Consider the following 21,366-nt stretch of genomic DNA (forward strand, 5'->3'; position numbering starts at 1 on the left):
ATTCTCACCCTTTGAACTTCTGTTTGGTCATCCTGTAAGGGGACCACTTGCTCTTGTTAAAGAAGGCTGGGAGAGACCTCTCCATGAGCCTAAACAAGACATAGTGGACTATGTACTTGGCCTTCGCTCTAGAACGGCAGAGTACATGGACAAGGCAACCAAAAACCTTGAGGCCAGCCAACAGCTCCAGAAGTTTTGGTATGACCAAAAGGCTGCACTGGTTGAGTTCCAACCAGGGCAGAAAGTCTGGGTTCTGGAGCCTGTGGCTCCCAGGGCACTCCAGGACAAATGGAGTGGCCCTTACCCAGTGCTGGAAAGGAAGAGTCAGGTCACCTACCTGGTGGACCTGGGCACAAGCAGGAGCCCCAAGAGGGTGATCCATGTGAACCGCCTTAAGCTCTTCTATGACAGGGCTGATGTGAATCTGTTGATGGTAACAGATGAGGATCAGGAGGCAGAGAGTGAACCTCTCCCTGATCTTCTGTCATCAGACCCAAAAGATGGCTCAGTAGATGGAGTGATCTACTCAGACACCCTCTCTGGCCAACAGCAAGCTGATTGTAGGAGAGTCCTACAACAGTTTCCTGAACTCTTCTCCTTAACCCCTGGTCAGACACACCTGTGTACCCATGATGTGGACACAGGAGACAGCATGCCTGTCAAGAACAAAATCTTTAGACAGTCTGACCATGTTAAGGAAAGCATCCAGGTGGAAGTCCACAAGATGTTGGAATTGGGAGTAATTGAGCGCTCTGACAGCCCCTGGGCTAGCCCAGTGGTCTTAGTCCCCAAACCTCACACCAAAGATGGAAAGAAAGAGATGAGGTTTTGTGTGGACTACAGAGGGCTCAATTCTGTCACCAAGACAGATGCTCATCCAATTCCTAGAGCTGATGAGCTCATAGATAAATTAGGTGCTGCCAAATTCCTAAGTACCTTTGACTTAACAGCAGGGTACTGGCAAATAAAAATGGCACCTGGAGCAAAAGAGAAAACAGCATTCTCCACACCTGATGGGCATTATCAGTTTACTGTTATGCCCTTTGGTTTAAAGAATGCCCCTGCCACCTTCCAAAGGTTGGTGAATCAAGTCCTTGCTGGTTTGGAGTCCTTTAGCACAGCTTATCTTGATGATATTGCTGTCTTTAGCTCCACCTGGCAGGATCACCTGGTCCACCTGAAGAAGGTTTTGAAGGCTCTGCAATCTGCAGGCCTCTCTATCAAGGCATCCAAATGCCAGATAGGGCAGGGAACTGTGGTTTACTTGGGCCACCTTGTAGGTGGAGGCCAAGTTCAGCCACTCCAACCCAAGATCCAGACTATTCTGGACTGGGTAGCTCCAAAAACCCAGACTCAAGTCAGGGCATTCCTTGGCTTGACTGGGTATTACAGGAGGTTTGTGAAGGGATATGGATCCATTGTGACAGCCCTCACTGAACTCACCTCCAAGAAAATGCCCAAGAAAGTGAACTGGACTGTGGAATGCCAACAGGCCTTTGACACCCTGAAACAAGCAATGTGCTCAGCACCAGTTCTAAAAGCTCCAGATTATTCTAAGCAGTTCATTGTGCAGACTGATGCCTCTGAACATGGGATAGGGGCAGTTTTGTCCCAAACAAATGATGATGGCCTTGACCAACCTGTTGCTTTCATTAGCAGGAGGTTACTCCCCAGGGAGCAGCGTTGGAGTGCCATTGAGAGGGAGGCCTTTGCTGTGGTTTGGTCCCTGAAGAAGCTGAGACCATACCTCTTTGGGACTCACTTCCTAGTTCAAACTGACCACAGACCTCTCAAATGGCTGATGCAAATGAAAGGTGAAAATCCTAAACTGTTGAGGTGGTCCATCTCCCTACAGGGAATGGACTTTATAGTGGAACACAGACCTGGGACTGCCCATGCCAATGCAGATGGCCTTTCCAGGTTCTTCCACTTAGAAAATGAAGACTCTCTTGGGAAAGGTTAGTCTCATCCTCTTTCGTTTGGGGGGGGGGGGGTTGTGTAAGGAAATGCCTCCTTGGCATGGTTGCCCCCTGACTTTTTGCCTTTGCTGATGCTATGTTTACAATTGAAAGTGTGCTGAGGCCTGCTAACCAGGCCCCAGCACCAGTGTTCTTTCCCTAACCTGTACTTTTGTATCCACAATTGGCAGACCCTGGCCTCCAGATAAGTCCCTTGTAACTGGTACTTCTAGTACCAAGGGCCCTGATGCCAAGGAAGGTCTCTAAGGGCTGCAGCATGTCTTATGCCACCCTGGAGACCTCTCACTCAGCACAGACACACTGCTTGCCAGCTTGTGTGTGCTAGTGAGGACAAAACGAGTAAGTCGACATGGCACTCCCCTCAGGGTGCCATGCCAGCCTCTCACTGCCTATGCAGTATAGGTAAGACACCCCTCTAGCAGGCCTTACAGCCCTAAGGCAGGGTGCACTATACCATAGGTGAGGGTACCAGTGCATGAGCATGGTACCCCTACAGTGTCTAAACAAAACCTTAGACATTGTAAGTGCAGGGTAGCCATAAGAGTATATGGTCTGGGAGTCTGTCAAACACGAACTCCACAGCACCATAATGGCTACACTGAAAACTGGGAAGTTTGGTATCAAACTTCTCAGCACAATAAATGCACACTGATGCCAGTGTACATTTTATTGCAAAATACACCCCAGAGGGCACCTTAGAGGTGCCCCCTGAAACTTAACCGACTGTCTGTGTAGGCTGACTAGTTCCAGCAGCCTGCCACACCAGAGACATGTTGCTGGCCCCATGGGGAGAGTGCCTTTGTCACTCTGAGGCCAGTAACAAAGCCTGCACTGGGTGGAGATGCTAACACCTCCCCCAGGCAGGAGCTGTAACACCTGGCGGTGAGCCTCAAAGGCTCACCCCTTTGTCACAGCCCAGCAGGGCACTCCAGCTTAGTGGAGTTGCCCGCCCCCTCCGGCCACGGCCCCCACTTTTGGCGGCAAGGCTGGAGGGAACAAAGAAAGCAACAAGGAGGAGTCACTGGCCAGTCAGGACAGCCCCTAAGGTGTCCTGAGCTGAAGTGACTCTAACTTTTAGAAATCCTCCATCTTGCAGATGGAGGATTCCCCCAATAGGGTTAGGATTGTGACCCCCTCCCCTTGGGAGGAGGCACAAAGAGGGTGTACCCACCCTCAGGGCTACTAGCCATTGGCTACTAACCCCCCAGACCTAAACACGCCCTTAAATTTAGTATTTAAGGGCTACCCTGAACCCTAGAAAATTAGATTCCTGCAACTACAAGAAGAAGGACTGCCTAGCTGAAAACCCCTGCAGAGGAAGACCAGAAGACGACAACTGCCTTGGCTCCAGAAACTCACCGGCCTGTCTCCTGCCTTCCAAAGATCCTGCTCCAGCGACGCCTTCCAAAGGGACCAGCGACCTCGACATCCTCTGAGGACTGCCCCTGCTTCGAAAAGACAAGAAACTCCAGAGGACAGCGGACCTGCTCCAAGAAAGGCTGCAACTTTGTTTCCAGCAGCTTTGAAAGAACCCTGCAAGCTCCCCGCAAGAAGCGTGAGACTTGCAACACTGCACCCGGCGACCCCGACTCGGCTGGTGGAGATCCAACACCCCAGGAGGGACCCCAGGACTACTCTGATACTGTGAGTACCAAAACCTGTCCCCCCTGAGCCCCCACAGCGCCGCCTGCAGAGGGAATCCCGAGGCTTCCCCTGACCGCGACTCTTTGAATCCAAAGTCCCGACGCCTGGGAGAGACCCTGCACCCGCAGCCCCCAGGACCTGAAGGACCGGACTTTCACTGGAGAAGTGACCCCCAGGAGTCCCTCTCCCTTGCCCAAGTGGAGGTTTCCCCGAGGAATCCCCCCCTTGCCTGCCTGCAGCGCTGAAGAGATCCCGAGATCTCTCATAGACTAACATTGCGAACCCGACGCCTGTTTCTACACTGCACCCGGCCGCCCCCGCGCTGCTGAGGGTGAAATTTCTGTGTGGGCTTGTGTCCCCCCCGGTGCCCTACAAAACCCCCCTGGTCTGCCCTCCGAAGGCGTGGGTACTTACCTGCAAGCAGACCGGAACCGGGGCACCCCCTTCTCTCCATTCTAGCCTATGTGTTTTGGGCACCACTTTGAACTCTGCACCTGACCGGCCCTGAGCTGCTGGTGTGGTAACTTTGGGGTTGCTCTGAACCCCCAACGGTGGGCTACCTTGGACCAAGAACTGAACCCTGTAAGTGTCTTACTTACCTGGTAAAACTAACAAAAACTTACCTCCCCTAGGAACTGTGAAAATTGCACTAAGTGTCCACTTTTAAAACAGCTATTTGTCAATAACTTGAAAAGTATACATGCAATTTTTATGATTTAAAGTTCCTAAAGTATTTACCTGCAATACCTTTCGAATGAGATATTACATGTAGAATTTGAACCTGTGGTTCTTAAAATAAACTAAGAAAAGATATTTTTCTATACAAAAACCTATTGGCTGGATTTGTCTGAGTGTGTGTACCTCATTTATTGTCTATGTGTATGTACAACAAATGCTTAACACTACTCCTTGGATAAGCCTACTGCTCGACCACACTACCACAAAATAGAGCATTAGTATTATCTATTTTTACCACTATTTTACCTCTAAGGGGAACCCTTGGACTCTGTGCATGCTATTCCTTACTTTGAAATAGCACATACAGAGCCAACTTCCTACACTGCCACACACCAGACATGTTGCTGGCCACATGGGGAGAGTGCCTTTGTCACTCTGTGGCCCAGAACAAAGCCTGTACTGGGTTGAGGTGCCTCTCACCTCCCCCTGCAGGAACTGTAACACCTGGCGGTGAGCCTCAGAGGCTCACCCCTTTTGTTACAGCGCCCCAGGGCATCCCAGCTAGTAGAGATGCCCGCCCCTCCGGCCACTGCCCCCACTTTTAGCGACAAGGCTGGAGGAGATGATGAGAAAAACAGGGAGGGGTCACCCACCAGTCAGGACAGCCCCTAAGGTGTCCTGAGCTGAGGTGACCCCTGTCTTGAGAAAGCCTCCATCTTGAGTTTGGAGGATTCCCTCAATAGGATTAGGGATGTGCCCCCCTCCCCACAGGGAGGAGGCACAAAGAGGGTATAGCCACCCTCAAGGACAGTAGCCATTGGCTACTGCCCTCCCAGACCTAAACACACCCCTCAATTCAGTATTTAGGGGCTCCCCAGATCCCAGGAATCCGATTTCTGCAACCTGAAGAAACAAGAAGGACTGCTGACCTACAAGCCTGCAGAGAAGGAGGAAGACAACTGCTTTGGCCCCAGCCCTACCGGCCTGTCTCCAACTTCGAAAACCTGCTCCAGCGACGCATCCGACAGGGACCAGCAACCTCTGAAGCCTCAGAGGACTGCCCTGGACTACAGGACCAAGAAACCCCAGTGAACAGCGGCCCTGTTCAAAACCAGCTACTTCTTTGCAACAAAGAAGCAACTTCCAAGGACTTCACGTTTCCCGCCGGAAGCGTGAGACTCTACACTCTGCACCCGACGCCCCCAGCTCGACCTGCAGAAAACCAACACCTCGGAGAGGACTCCCCTGCGACTGCGAGCCGATGAGTAACCAGAGACGACCCACCTGAGCTCCCACAGCTACGCCTGCAGAGAGAAACCAGAGGCTCCCCCTGACCGCGACTGCCTGGAACCAACACTGCACCCGCAGCTCCCAGGACTTGAAGGAACCGAACTTCGACGCAGGAGTGGCCCCCCAGGCGACCCTCTGCCTTGGCCAGGTGGTGGCTGTCCGAGAAGCCCCCCCTGTGCCTGCCTGCACCGCTAGAGTGACCCCCGGGTCCCTCTATTGAAACCTATACAAAACCCGAACCCTGCTTTGCACACTGCACCGGCCGCCCCTGTGCTGCTGAGGGTGTGTTTTGTGTGCCTACTTGTGTCCCCCCCCCCCCCCCAGTACTCTACAAAACCCCCCTGGTCTGCCCCCCGAGGACGCAGGTACTTACCTGCTGGCAGACTGGAACCGGAGCACCCCTCTTCTCCATAGGCGCCTATGTTTTTTGGGCACCACTTTGACCTCTGCACCTGACCGTCCCTGAGCTGCTGGTGTGGCAACGGTGGGTTGCCTATGCCCCAGGACTGAGACTTGCAAGTGTTTTACTTATCTCCTAATCTAACCTTTACTTACCCCCCTACCCCCCACTGCCCCCCCCCCCCCCCACACAGGAACTGTTGATTTTTGCTGTGTCAACTTTGAAAATAGTTTCTTGCCATTTTTACAAAGACTGTATCTGATATTGCTTTTATTCAAAGTTCCTAAAGTATCTAAGTGAAGTACCTTACATTTAAAGTATTAACTGTAAATCTTGAACCTGTGGTTCTTAAAATAAACTAAGAAAATATATTTTTCAATATAAAAACCTATTGGCCTGGAGTAAGTCTTTGAGTGTGTGTTCCTCATTTATTGCCTGTGTGTGTACAACAAATGCTTAACACTACCCTCTGATAAGCCTACTGCTCGACCACACTACCAGAAAATAGAGCATTAGGATTATCTCTTTTTGCCACTATCTTACCTCTAAGGGGAACCCTTGGACTCTGTGCATGCTATTTCTCACTTTGACATAGTATATACAGAGCCAACTTCCTACACCCACTTACCACAGGAAGTGGTCATATAGAGGGCATAGTGACCTCAAGGGTCAGTACCAGATTGGCTACTAGTCTGCACACCCAAAACACCCCTAATTTCAGTATTTAGGGGAGTCCCTGGTAGCAGAGAAGCAGATCCTGATGACCTAAAAAGAGAGAGGACACCAAAGAGCCGTAGAAGAGGAGAGAAGCAGCAGACCTGGTACCAGCAACCGCCAGTCTGTCTGCCTGCATCCTTTGATGAAAACTGCACCAAAGTCGACTCCTCCTGCAACTGTTGATTATAGAAATCTGGAGGACTGTCTGCCTTTGAAAAAGACTTAAGACCTCCTGTGAACAACATAACATACCTGTTCTAAAGAATCTCTGAAGACTCGGAGGCCTCTGGAGCTGCCAGAACCCAACACCCGAAGCCACCACTGCACATGTTACCTCTGGCCTGAGTTGGGCCACCGGTGCCAACAAGGTTCCCCAGACCTCCAGAGGTCTGGTCCATTGTGGTTTCACCCCTCCTGGACTCCCAGATGTCACCTGCTGCCTCTGCACATCGGCCCCCTCAACCGCGACTGCTCCTGTAAGGGAAATCCCGATGCTTAAGGACTCCCCTGCATCCATTTCCCCTGGTCTTTTGATAAGAGGACCAAAGGTGTCCCACTGTCACCGAGCATCGCAAGGCCTGAGCCCACTTGCTGGTTCAGTCCAACTGGTTTCCTAGCCAGAGCCTGTAGCTTCTTTTCACAGTGATCATTTTCCATTGAAACGCATTGGGCACCAGACATAGAAAAGCCCCTCTGCACTCGGATGCCCCAGTACCTCCTGAAGTGAACTGTTGGTGCTGCCTTTGCCCCATACCTACTTCAAGTCCAGGAGATTGGTCCTGTAAGTTACTGTGAAATGCCTGAATGCAGTACATGTTTTTCCTCCATAGGATAACATTGGGCACTCGATTCTGAAAAGCCCCTCTGCACCCGGATGCCCCAGTACCTCCTGAAGTGACCTGTTGGTGTTGCCTTCGACCTTGCCCCATACTTACTTTAAGTCTAGGACATTGGTCCTGTAAGTCACTGTGAAATGCCCGAATGCAGTACTTCTTTCCCCCCATAGGAGAACATTGTGCACTCAGCACTGAAAAGCACCTCTGCACCTGGACGCCCCAGTGTCTCCGAAGTGACCTGTTGTTGATGCCTTGGACTTTGCCCCATGCTTACCTTAACTCTAGAAAAGTGGTTGTGTAAGTCGCTGCTAAGTATCATTTTGCAGACCTTGTTTTTCCTCACATAGGATAACATTGTAGAACTCAGAAATAGCACTGTCTGCACTTTTTAAAGTGAAAAGAATTCCTATTTAAAAATATTCTTACCTGAATGATTGTTCTCTAATGCCTCAATATATATAAAGATACTTGCTATTTTTATATTTTGGTGTGTATGTCCTTTTTGACTTGTGTGTCTCATTTATTGACTATTGTGTGTATTTGTGGGTGTCATGCACTCCTCTGTGTTAAACCTAAGGCTGCTCAACCACACTATCCCTAAATAGGGCACTTTGGATTGAATAGCAAGCACCGTCCACTCACCGGGGAACCCCTGGGCCCTTTACACAGTAGTTACATACCACATAAAGGACCAGCTTCCTACAGGCAGTATCACATTTCTTGTATCCTAGATCCCAAAGACAGTGTGCCTAGCCTTTGAAAAAGCATTTGAAATTGAAAGAGGGCCAAGGAAATCAGCAATTTAGAAGATATGAAGAGATGGGGAAACCTGTGTATCTTTGGAATACGTGAAGGAGTTTTAAGTATCTCCAATGGCTGTATCAAATTTCTTGAATCTTGTATCCCAAAGACAATGGGCCCAGCCCTTGAAAGAACATTTGAAATTGAAATACCATCCCCCCCCCCAGTGTTTTTCGGTCTGCAATTTTAAAAGCAAAATAAAAAATAACGTGGAGCACAAAATATATGAGAGTAGTGAAGATGTGTTGTAAAGGCAGTTATCATTATTTTAAATGAAACTTCAGAGTAAATGTTTGTGGAGTAAAGTCTGCAGAATAAAGGCATGCAGACCAAAGGTTTACAGACTAAAGTCTGATATTCAAACTGAACTGCAGTGTATGTTCAGTTTATTTGAAACACATCCCCACTCTTTTTACTGTTAATGCACAGATTTTCTGTATCTTTGGTGCTTTGGACAATGTTATCCTGTGCAGCGGTGCATAGGTCCACTTTGGGAATCTTTAACTGTGTTGGTATCTTTTACTATAGTGCTTGCAAATAATTCTTTGATGTCCAGTTAAAGGGGCATAGATGATAAATCAGCCTTAGTTTTATGTGTCTCACCCTCTGTGTTTCGATGGATGTGGCTTTGAGTGCAAGACCAAAAAGCTCTGGAGTCCCAGGTGGTGAGTTTACAGTCACCCAAATACAAAAATAGTCAAGTTCCTCTAGTGCATCTGGGTCCCCAATTACTGGTGACCAGTATCTTTTCACCTGTTTGTCATCAGGACGATGCTTGTTTCCAAAACTAAGTCCCCAGCTGGTTTTTAGTTTTTTTGTTTAGTTTTTTCAGCACTCAAAAAAGAAATCCACAGGGGTAGACGGCCATCTTTAACGATGGAGGTCTGAAAAATGCATATTAATAGGTTTATGTGATCCCTCTTGTACTCTGAGATATTCTGTGCTTTTTATTCAGAGAGAATAGCTGTTGATGGGTGTAAGAAACAGCTCTTTGCAGATGCCCCCCCACTCTTAGCCCGCATTTAGACTACTTGATGTTGTAGTTTTTGATCAGAAGGTGCATAGCGGCCTAATAATCGACCCTAGTGCCAGTGCTGATTCCCTTAAATTGTAGTGTGATTGATAAACCCAGTTGACAAGGACGTTGCCACCTCTGTAAGGCCCTAGTAAATTGTACCAGTGCTAACCAGGGCAGAGATGGTAAAGGGATCACCAGAGCTGCAGCACTGATGTGCCACCCTGCTTGACCTGAGGAAAACCAAGGCCTGCAGAGCTGCCATGTCCGCCTGCATGAGCAGCTTGTCTTCTCGAGTTAGACTCTGCCCATACCAGGTGCAGTCAGTCCCTTCACTGCCCATAGCACAGGTCATTCACCCCTAAGGAAGGCTTTCTATCACACATTCGCGCTCCCAGGATGGCTACTGTTTACACTGCCCTTGATATGTAATCTCTTGTCCCGCACTCAAGGGCAAAGCCCTTTCAGCCCTGTCCAGTCTGACAGGTGGGAAAATTAGGTATTCAAGAGGCTAACACCCCCAAAAGGCTAGTCACACTTTTAGCAGAACCTGAATTAGAGGGTACTGGGTTGAAAAGCGACGCACTCACAAACGAAGTCGTCATCTCGGGGGCGGATTAGCCGCAGGGACGAGTAGCCCATTGGCCACTGACCCTCACACACTTAACATCCCCAAAACCAGGATTTATGGGGCTCACCTGGCACATGAACCTTAGTTCTGACTTTGAATCTAAAAAGAGGCACAGAGAAGACGCCATCACTGACAACAGGACTTTGGACTCCGCTTAAGCGCAAAGAGAGGACATTTACCTGCCGTCAGGAGACCATATACTGGAACTGTGTGGTCTACGTGTGTCTGTGGCAAAAACTTGTTGCGCCCAGCAAGACTGACTCCAATGGACACCAGGAACTGACGCAGACTCCTCTGAGTGGTGGAACCAGTCACCTGCAATCTTCAGAAGAATTGTTGTGCTGTGTCACAAGAAGTGCAACCCATCGGGCCCCTCTTGAGTGAGCCCAATGGAAATTGGTGACCTGCACCCCGGGAGTTATAGTGAGGCTCACAGCAAGTTTCGAGCTGCTACACCACTCCTGTCAACCTCCAGCCAACGAAGTACCCATGGATTACTTTTGCCGCTGCCAAGGCTTGTTGGTCACCAGCCCGGTAACTGACCCGTCCCCTGATGTCAAAAACTCCCAGCAATAATGACGGACATCTGCAGCAACCCCGCTGCTGAGATCTTGCATCCTGAAGAAAGCAACTTCGACTAAGTGGCAACGCATCCTTGGGGCGACCCTCTCGTAGTTAAGGGCTGCAAGGCCACACCTGAAGTCGCCAGACGTGGTGGGAGAGTGCCAGTTGTGGAATCCAAGTTCTGGGACCCAAAAGGCCTCTACTGTCAGAGGGTAGAGTGTAACTCCATCCCCAAGTGTGGTTTTGCAGAGTGCTGCATCTTTAGTTGACAGCACTCGCAGTTCCCTGTCTTTTCTAAGGACAGAAGGACAACTTCTGCATCCGGACACCCTGGGCAAGGTAAAATAAAAGTACTGTTTAGAGAAGCTTAGTTTAGGGACTCTTCAGGCCTTAACTCCAGGTGGGTTCCATGGAACTCACCCCACAAGTGACCAATTGCACACTGTGCTTTCTCCCAGTGACTTCAGTGGTATTCATTTGACAACTAAAAGTGCATCTATTTTTAAACGTGTTAATACTCCACAACTCTAGTTGTTTGTAAGATACAAAGTTCGTTTTGGTATCTAAATTACGATAACAGCCTGCTTTATCATTCTAAATTGGATTCGGATTTTTTTGAGTTGTGCCATTTACTTACCGTCCATGTGCTTGTTGTGAAATAATTTACACATGTTCCTCTAAGTAGCCCCGACTGCTCTTTGCCACACTACCAGGATTGAGCTAAGGTTTAGTGGTGTGAACCCGAGGTTCACTTCTTGATAACGTGGTATTATTACATGGTAAGACCCCGCCAGTCATACCACGTAATGCCACATTGCTACAATGGGGACCAACACTAACAGGTAATTAAGCTTTCCCTTTGCCATGGTATTCTGTCCCTAAGACTTCTTCGTTGCTCAGCGTTATTGGGAGGAATTGGTGGTACTTTGACCTTTAGAATAATCTTTCTCTTGTTCTTCAGATGTTCTCGCCTCCCATGCACTGTGAGTCAAAGGCCAGTCCTTCACCAGAGAAGATAGATTCTGAGAAGGATGTGAAGCCTGTAATAAAAGACAAGATGATCGATGGAACATTGTCATCATTGTACGATCAACCAAGACACATCCAGTATGCAACACACTTCCCCATTCCACAGGTATGACCGCAATTGGTGCTGCACTGCAACAAAAACCCACTGTTGGTGCTGTCTCACCCTACATTTACCTCGTATCAGGGCAGAATTAAAGTTGTGTAACCAGACTCATCCCGCTGTACATATTCATTTTAGTTTTTGAAGCATCACCATGTTGCTGTCTGGCCACCTAATGTCTCTTTGAATGTCTGCAAGTAAAGCTAGGGCTGTTTACCTCTCTGCAAGCATTGGAGAGTCAGATTCTTGTGCTGGCGGTGAGAACCCTTTGACTTTGTTAAATTAGTTTAAGTTGGTGCTACCACCAGGACTTACAGAACACAGTATTGTGCATGCAGATGCAACTAGAACTATAAAATATATATCTGCAAACAGCTCTAACTCTAATCCACATACTAACCAGGATTACAGACCTAGAAGTTTGAGTTTAGAACTAAACAAGTAAAGTTAGTTCATGAACAGGCAATACTGTTCCTATAGTACTTTCTTGTGTATCCAGAACTAACTCGTGTCAACACTAGGAGAGCTCATACAGTGTCAGTGGTAACTTTAACCAGCCCACATCCAAGGGTCTGTGGCCAGTCTTACAGGGTAACACCAAAACGTCGTCATCTGCTTAAAAATATACATACTTTTATGTTTAAAATGAAAACAAAATGACACAGATGAATCTAGATACCCACTACCCACTTAGCACTTATCTGAACACGACAAACAGCGTATATCCCTAAACACACAACAGATAGCCTAGAGGGTACTGATAATACTGCAACTGCAGCAGAGTGTCGAATTGACAAGTTTCTTGTCTTTTGTCCCTTTACCAGGAAGAGTCCTGCAGCCATGAGTGCAACCAGCGCTTGGTGGTTCTGTTTGGTGTTGGGAAACAGCGAGATGAAGCCCGGCACAACATCAAGAAGATCACCAAAGATATCTTAAAAGTGTTAAACAGGAAAAGCACAGCAGAGACTGGTTAGTACCATCTATAGTTTTTCTCTGTTATGCGGCAGGGGGGAGAGATGAGACCTACGATGACACCACATTTTTTCCCCAATGAATGGAGATGGTTTCAAAAGTAAGAATTGTTCTCTTGAATGTACCAGTGCAGGGTGTCTTGTTACTGTGAGTGGCAGGCGTTGTTACTGCATGCAAGAGAAAACACTAAGCCGGAAAGCCTGCCATGCTTTTCTGGGTTGGTGTTCCTAGCAGGTGTTGTCAACAGTCAATATCTCTGGGTATGTATGAATCGGGCATTATCTTTAGATATGAATTAATTGTTGAGTTCAGAGATAAGTTTGAATTGGAGTTTGGCTTAGTTTGGTTTTTCCAAGGGTTGAGAATTTGTCCAAGGAAGCTTGAAATGTCAAGGAGGCAAGTATAAGGTTAACCTCGGTGGTCCCACTAACAGACACCACCACAAAAGAGAGCATTTAGGGTTATTTTTTTTTAGCCTCTACCTACCACAAGGGGTCATCTGTGCTATCTGCATAGTGTGCCCCTGCATTAGCATATTCCATAGATGGCCAGCTTCCTACACTTAGGCATACCAAAGAGATGTTATGACGGAAATAAGACTTAACTCACAAGTGTTATGCTGCAGAGTGCACACCGTTGTGCCACTGTTGTGCCACTGTTGTACACTGGGGGACTTGCAAGAGGATGTAACAAATGACATAATTATTATTAAATACCTCTTGCACAAACTCAGTTGTAAACTTTCATACGCATCATTAAGAATACCCTTACCTGCATGATGTTTCAGATCCATACTTTAGAGGTGTATAGACATAAGGTGGTTGTGGACCAATACACAATTTATTTCATATATAGTATTGCTCTTCCATACGAAACAGTCTATTCAGCTACCAAAGTTTTTCAATCAACCAAAAGCCACATCTTCAATATAAGGAGAGCAGTTATGTATTACACACAAGAAGCAAACTCTTTCTGAAAGACAGAGCAGCTTTTTGTCACATATGTGCCGGAGACAAGAAGACTGCTGGTGTTGAAGAGAACAGTAGTGAGATGGGTTGTGCAAACCATCCAAATCTGCTATTTGCTAGCAGGGAAAACTTTAATTGAAAGACAGAGAGGGCTCCTTCCACTAGAATAAAAAAGGGAGGGAATTGACATACCTGAAAATATTTCAGTTAACAATAAATGCTTAACAGCTACAGCCACATGGCCATCAGCACACACAGTCACAAAGCCCTATTGTGTGGATGTACATTTAAGAAAAGAAGCACGAGGAAGTCAAACGGGTCTAAGGCATTTATTTTCAGCTGCCCACACTCCTTCCTTCACAGGACAGTATGGCTGCTATATAATCTGTCCACAACATGTTATTCTATAGCCGTTTCACTGCCTCTACTGTGAAGGAGTGGAGTTGGTGCAACCAGTCAATCAACCCAAAAAACAGCTAACACCTTAAAGCAGAAGCAAATGTGAAGATCACAACTTTGTCATTGTGGGGTTACACTTGATGTCAGGCTGACTTCTCTTCTGGTTGATGCTACAAAGACTTGTTCTACCTATTTCCGGACCCAAACACTAATTGGTGGCATAATGCACAGTATGAGAACCTGGAAGGTACATAAGCTGCAAAACGATTCTTCTCTAGTATTGGACCTTTACTCGATTCACATGCTTGAATTATTTGCTGTCACCAGACTGGGAACCCTCGGAAACAATGTTAATACAATAGTGTACCTTTTACGCTCAATAACATTGAGCTTAGACACAGTATTTGCAACCTATCCACATCATTGTAAACGATCCAAAATGCATCCAATCAGCGACCAGCGCCATCAGCTGTTCCCCTGTCAGACATCTTCAACTGCTAGATGTTCTATTGTGCACTAAAGTGACAAACGTTGTGGGGAAGAGCTCTATAACCTTTTCAATTTTTCCAAAAGAAATCCTCTTTATCAACATGACTGAGCTTGGTTAGAAGAAATCACTCTTCAAGGCATGCAAGGCTTGTGGAGAGAACATTTACATGGACGATCCACATTCATAAATGCCTTCATCCCAGCCATAACCCTAAGAAGGGTTATGGTTTATATATCTTTAGAGTAAAAACAGTAAAAGACTGAGAAAGAATGATAGCTTCAGCCATTTTGGAAGAAACACCGGAAAGGGCCTCACCAAAATAAAGAAGTAAGCATGCTATGCCTACCTCTGAGAAGTCAGTGGTGAAGACCTCTAAGCTGCCTTTAAGACTCTCTGGCCCTGCCTCGAAGGTTAGACATCAAGCCAGCCGCTGCCTCTGCAAAGGAGAGTGAGATCCCTAAGAGAGATTTTTACAAGTTGTAGGAGAATGGTGGGGTCCACTGAAAAGAACTTGTGGAAAGGTCGAAGATGGCTGAGGTTGGCTCTTCAATAGCCCCATCGTTGATGAAGAGACCTGTTGGGAGGACTAAAAAACAGACACGTCTGTCAGTTACCTCACACAGCACATGCTCCCACGAAGAAGTACTCTTCCTAGGTGGTAGCTTTCATAAGACAAAAGGACTGTATGGTTTATTCATGCTACGGTGACTGGCTAATAAGGGCAAAAACTTGTCAACAGGATCATGAAATTACAAATTTAATGAAGTTCCTATGACGTCTAGGCTTGGCTATATCCATCATATACCATTTGGCCCCAGGTGAGATCTCATTTGATCCCAGGTGGCATTTAGTTTTCCTGGGAGCTGGGATTTGCACGGCACAGTGATTAGTCTGTCCCTTTCAAGAAAGGCAACAAATTGATGCATCAAGCAACAATCCTTTATTCCAAAGAATGTGACCACAGTAAGGATGTTGAAGGTAATTCTAATGACGATTCCATACGTTCATCTATTGCCTCGTGGTTAAATTTGCATGAGGGTAATCTAGGAGCAACTAAGCAGCCAATGGCAAGATATGTCTCAGGGGATTGGGCTGATCTTTTGTCAGTAGTTGTAGGAAAGTACCCTTTTTGACATGGTCATCCCTGCTTTTTGCCACTGGTACTGATGTTTTTTGACGCAAGGTGCACTGAGTTCCTGCTAACCACGTCCCCAGTGCCTGTGCTCTTTTCCTAAAACAAGGTAAACTAATCTAATTGTGTACAATTGGCACACACTTTAGCACCCCTGTAAGTCCCTAGTTAATGGTACCCCTGGGCGATTTGTGGGGCTGTCCCCCAATAATTTTTCTTGTCCTTAGTTTGGGGCACAGAGGCCATACTAATCAGGGAGCCCACCCAGAGACAATTCACCACCACCCACCTACCACATTTGCTGTCTTGGATTCACCCAAGATGCTTAATCTCTTTGACGAATTCTTAAGGCCACAAACATAAGTTATGATTTTCGTAAATGTGGAACTGGTGATCATTGTATGGTGATCTTAGTTGAACGGGCTGCAGATGCTTCACTAAGAGGCACTCAGAGCTGTTCCTCTTACAGATAAGTGTCTGGTGTCCAGTGATTCCTAAACCTGCCAAACAAATAAAACCCATTTGTGAAAGGTTAATGCAATGTTAACAACGAGCAGAGCATAAAATCAACAAAAATCTGTAACCCTGAGATAGGGATGCATAAGTATTTAAAATAGAAACATTGGTGAGGGAGCGATCTGCTGTTATCCCAGTGTAAAAGTCTCAGACTTCTCACCTGGCTCCGGTCAGAGAGGTAGATAGTGGGGCTGTGATCTGCAGTGTGGTGAATAGAGTTCAGTGAGTCAGAGGAGACAGCGGCACAGGCCCGGGGGTCGCCATCTTCGTTTTTCTTTCTTGTGGTCTTCGTTTGCACATCAGAAGTGCCCCAAGAGCTGACCCATGCTGGTTTCAATTTCTGTTTAGCTTGGTTGACATCTTCCCAGCCATCTGGTCGCAGTCTGCTACTCAATCTCCTGGATCTAGGGTTTCCCCTGGGGCTGGTCATCTGTGTTCTCCAATGGCAGCACCACAATTTGCCTCTCTGAATGAGTTTGTAGTGCACATATGTCCCTCCCCTGAGAATACAATGGGAAAGGCTGAGCCCATCTATATTTCATATCATGGGAGAGAAGGAAGTCTGCAGTAGGTTTGAAGGCTCATCATTTTGTCATTTTGGTTGCTGCAAAAGGAGAAGTTGTGTGCCGTTAAGAGAGGAGACCACCTTGCTGTGCTTTAGCCATAATTGCTTCCTGGTCTGTGAAGCAGTATCTGTGAGCCAGGGCATCATTTGTTTGTTTCCCAGCTCTGTACAAGGTGATGATTCTGTATGCTTTGTCCATTACTGTGTGGTTACTGGCAGTTCTCTCAAGGATGGCATCAAAGCAATCTCTGAGATATTTTAACAGGCCAGGGATGATGGTCTGTAAACTTTGTACATAAGTAATGTTGCAATAGGACCTGTTTTCAAGGTCCTCAAATGTATCCTGTAGGATATTATGTTGGTCTTCAAGGTGGAGGGTTTATTGTTCTGCAGTGTCACGGGTGTTCATCCAAGTCAGTTTACGGCCTGTGTCATTTGGCACCAGTGGGGTAAGCTGCAGGTCCGAGAACACCCATGAAGTCAGCAGGTCCAATTGGGGAGCCACTCCCTCTGCCACAGAGCTCCATCACAGGGTGCCTTCTCAGTGGGTCCATCTTGTTGTGGATATCACTAACTTGAAATGCTGAAGAGTGGTTGGGGAGGACTGGGGTAGCAGTTTACTTTCGTGGGGGGGCCTATGGTCCCAGTGTTGCTGCCCAGCTCCCAAGGTCCAAAGCCACCCAGTAGAAATTACTGTGCTTGGAGAGTCTGAGAAGGCAGGCCTTGGCTACATGGTTGGTATAACTCTCAAACACCCACAGGGTGCCCTGCTAAGGAGGGGTATGGGTGCCTGATGGGCCCCAAGCACCGTCTCCAAAATCCTGCGATGCAGGCGTGAGGCCAGAATCACAGTAAGGAGGAGCGGGCCCGCAGCTCTAACCCCCGCCAGAGGTTCCTGCTATATCCCAGGCGCTGCACTGCGTCTGTGCAGGGGGAGTAAGACGGCTCAGCACTCCTGTACGGTCCATGGTCCTTCATTGTGCGAGGAGGGTGGACGGCAGCTGTGTCCGAGAAGCTCCAGTGGTTAGGATGTGGGCGCCATTTGCAGAGAGGTCAGGACCTACCTGCTGTCTTGGAAGGCCTTTATTTTATACCACTAACTTGTCTTTGAGTTTCTAAGCCCCGCCACATCTTAGGGATAGCCCTGCCTGCTCCCTATCAGTATACTGAGAGACTCAAGTGCCTAAAAAGGGTGACTTGGCTATACAGATGGACTCATTATTATCGTAGTCCTCACTCAGTAGTAATTGTCCACTTGCTGTGCTGCCCAGTAACCCTTGCTACAGCGCCCCAACCAAATGCCTCCGATACTGAGGGTTGTGAGATTCTGTGTAGTCCTTGTGTACTGGCGGATGTGCCACTAAGAACTGTAGATTATGGATGCTTTCATGGCTTTTCTTTGTTGGCTGTTACTAACCTTTTTTCCATTCTTTCAAGGTGGAGAGGAAGGCCAAAAGAGGAAAAGGAGCAAGCCAGAAGCTTTCCCTACAGCTGAAGACATATTTGCTAAATTTCAGCAGCTTTCCCATTTCGATCAGCACCAAGTCACCTCTCAGGTATTACCAACCTTCTTTCTTTTTCCCTTCAACAATAGTCAGTTTATTTTTGTACTTTCACTCCTGTGTTTAACTGTTGAGCATTCCCAAGCGGGCAAATGTAACATCACTGAAAAACGAGCATCAACAAAGATAAAAGCGTTGACGTTTCAATAGTGAGTACATAAGCAGCACTGCAAACTAAACTTATAAGGGCTGTCAGTTATGTCATAGTTATACTCACTTGGCAGTCCTGTTGCAAAACCTGAGGGGAATACAAAGTAGTTATGAGATGATTTTCACCCCTAAATTACTGTAAGTTTCCATTTGCAACCATTTGCCCCACCTCCTCCCAGTACTCTCCCAAACAGTACTGAGCCCTTTTGGTATTTGTGGCACTTTTCAGTCAAGTCTGAGTAGCATTAATGATACAAAAAATATCCAGGACAAATGTATGGCCTATTTGAATACATTGTGATGATCCTAACGGTATCCAGGGTTTGTCCTTTACTCTGCAAGGTACTGAGGAAATTGCTAAACGATCTGATTTTTTTAAACCAGAAAATGGTAAAAAGTGGTGCGCTACAATTTCTTTTCTAGTAATAGCAAATAACAAAAAGGTTTGCTGTGTTAAGATCATTTTTTCTAGCTTTCGGAAAGAGTGGGGAAATGTTTTTCACCAACTTTTTTTTGCAATTTTTTAAGTGCTGGTCAGGATTTCATTTTTTTCCGTTCAGACCTACTTGCAAATAGTGGGGGAAGATTTGTAAAAGCCATCGGAGAACCCAGAAAGCTGTACATTTCTTGAAATTACTCTAAATTCTGCAAGGGAAGATCACTATTGCTTAAGGTTTTCCCAAAAACAAAAAAATACACATTAACATGAAAAACATTGATAGTTGGTAGGAAAAATTAAAACAAAAATGATTGGCAAGATTTTCATGTGTAAGTGTTTTTTTTGTAAATTTTTTTGTTTTAGTTTGGATTGATGATCGTTACGTCTGCCAGACTTTACAGAAGATCTATGTGTTCTCTGTTGGCCACAAACAAACAATTTCCAAAACCATGAATGGGCTACAGCTTACAGTGGTATTTTTTTCATTGTGTACCCACCGTGAATCAACTTCAGAAGGAAAAATCTAATGAATAAACCAGCTTTGGCAAAGCCACTTGGTCTCGGCAATGCAAGAGTTATTGGCTTTGTCAAAGTCTTTTAGCCATGTTTGTATTGTAGCACTGCTGGGGTGGTAAGTGAACCTTAGCAGACGTGGCATCTACAGACCGACAGGACAGACTCCATTTTTTGGCCGCCCACATCAAACTGTTTTGTCCTTTATTTAGCCGAATATACTATTAATTTTGCCCCACCATTCTTGCTTGCTTGTTACCTAACACTCAGCAAAATGTATTGTAGTGAACTTCAAGGGAATGTGTTGAAACTGTTCTTGTATGAAGTGATCTACCACCTATCTGTTCTAGTCTACTTCTTGTCCAGCTTGGGTCTAGTTCTTGTTACATAAAGCTGCAGATATTCAACATATAATACAAAGCACATGCTTTAGCTGGTATTCTCCTCTCAGCCAGCTCCCGTGTCTTAAGAGCCTAACTAGATGAGTTTACAGAGCAGTGTATTCTTGCTTCATACATTGATGTATGAGAGATTAGTGACGGCGAATTCCATATTGCTATGATAATGATATTTGTGAACACATTTTATAAAAACGTACTTTTAAGCTTCAGAGAAGTGTAAGGTTCTCGGTATAGGAACCTATCCATTTGCTCACAAAAATGTGCACATATAAAAAGTGTAAATGGAAAACAGTCAATGTGCATAGAAAATTAGTTAAGTAAAACCTCTTAAGAAAACCACGTCATAATACAGTCCATTAGTAATTAAAACATGAAAACAATATTTGCATTTTTACTAAAAACAGAACTATAAAACAAATTGAAATTATACAGACACAATCTTACTTGAGCGAATGATTTTCCTCCAGATCTGTTGCATATTAGACGGCGAAGCTTGAAAACTGCTAGCCCAATGATGTGCTGACGAGAAAATAAACAGGTGCGTTTTCATTAAACACATTTAGGATGTCCAAAAAATCCTCTCACTTTGAAGTCCGAGAAAGAAAAGTAAGCAGGCTCCCTCGGAATAGAGTGTCTGTCATTGACCTTAATCTTTGAATGCAGAGAAAATGGGGCGAGATACAAACAAGATTTACAGACTTGTTTACCAAAATGGAGCACAGAGCGCGTGACACCATGAGCTCTCATGTGAAGTGCTCTTCGACAAAGAAAAAAGTAGTTCCTGAAATAGTTGCTAAAATGGGAGCAGTGGATGATTAGTAGTCCATGCCCTCGAGGAAGGTTAAATACAGGAAGAGGTATGATTCATGCATGCCATGGACAAAGAGGGAGAAAGAATAGGAGACCTACGACAGAACCAGCAAATGAGAAGTCTATGGGCATTCTGAAGCCCACAAAGTATATACAACATGTCTGTTCGAGACAGTGCCTGCGCTGTCTAGCCGAGACCTAAAAATAGGTACTAAAAAAGCTATTCAATTTTTTAAAATGTGTCCAAAAATCACAGTTTAAGGGTATAGATCAATTGTTCTATTTTTTATGTATTTTCCATGTTGCCCTTTTATTTTGAGGGCTTTTTTCAAAATTCGCTTTTATGCATATTGATTTGAAAGTGTTAGCCAAAAATATAGGGGAATCCAATATATATATTTAATAACCTATGTCCTATCATTTTGTATTCTTACACTTCTCTCAATATAAGGGAAACCTCATGTGTATGGTGATGTGCATTTCTGTCCTTGTAATATCCTGTAAATGTCAAATATTGGCTGAAATTATAACATTTCTGAGTCTCATCTTTTACGTCGACCTGGAGATAAACAGGACATCAGGACCACTCTTGTTGCTGGCCTTGGTGATGTGGCTGTCCTAAGTCAGTAGGTCTGTCTTTGGAGTGTTGATGTCCAGGCTGAACACTTAACAAGCCTTGGCTGCTGCAAGGGCTCCAGTACCCCGGGTATTGGTGCTAGAGGGATCTTGGAGGGTGTATTGTATTTAGACTCACTGGTGGAGTTG

General features: G+C 46.1%; 1 protein-coding gene across 13 annotated transcripts in view; it reads left to right on the top strand.

Moving 5' to 3' along the window:
* MED12 (mediator complex subunit 12) overlaps positions 1 to 21,366 on the top strand; it is a 786,294-nt gene that overhangs the window by 161,452 nt on the left and 603,476 nt on the right. For all 13 annotated transcript variants that reach the window (XM_069209253.1, XM_069209261.1, XM_069209285.1 and 10 more), the window contains 3 exons: positions 11,517 to 11,690; positions 12,509 to 12,653; positions 18,164 to 18,282. In XM_069209253.1, coding sequence (XP_069065354.1) covers positions 11,517 to 11,690; positions 12,509 to 12,653; positions 18,164 to 18,282 — 438 coding nt within the window. The remainder of the gene's footprint in view (positions 1 to 11,516; positions 11,691 to 12,508; positions 12,654 to 18,163; positions 18,283 to 21,366) is intronic.

Source organism: Pleurodeles waltl, chromosome 2_1 (genome assembly GCF_031143425.1).
Source record: "Pleurodeles waltl isolate 20211129_DDA chromosome 2_1, aPleWal1.hap1.20221129, whole genome shotgun sequence".
Classification (NCBI taxonomy): Eukaryota; Metazoa; Chordata; class Amphibia; order Caudata; family Salamandridae; genus Pleurodeles; species Pleurodeles waltl.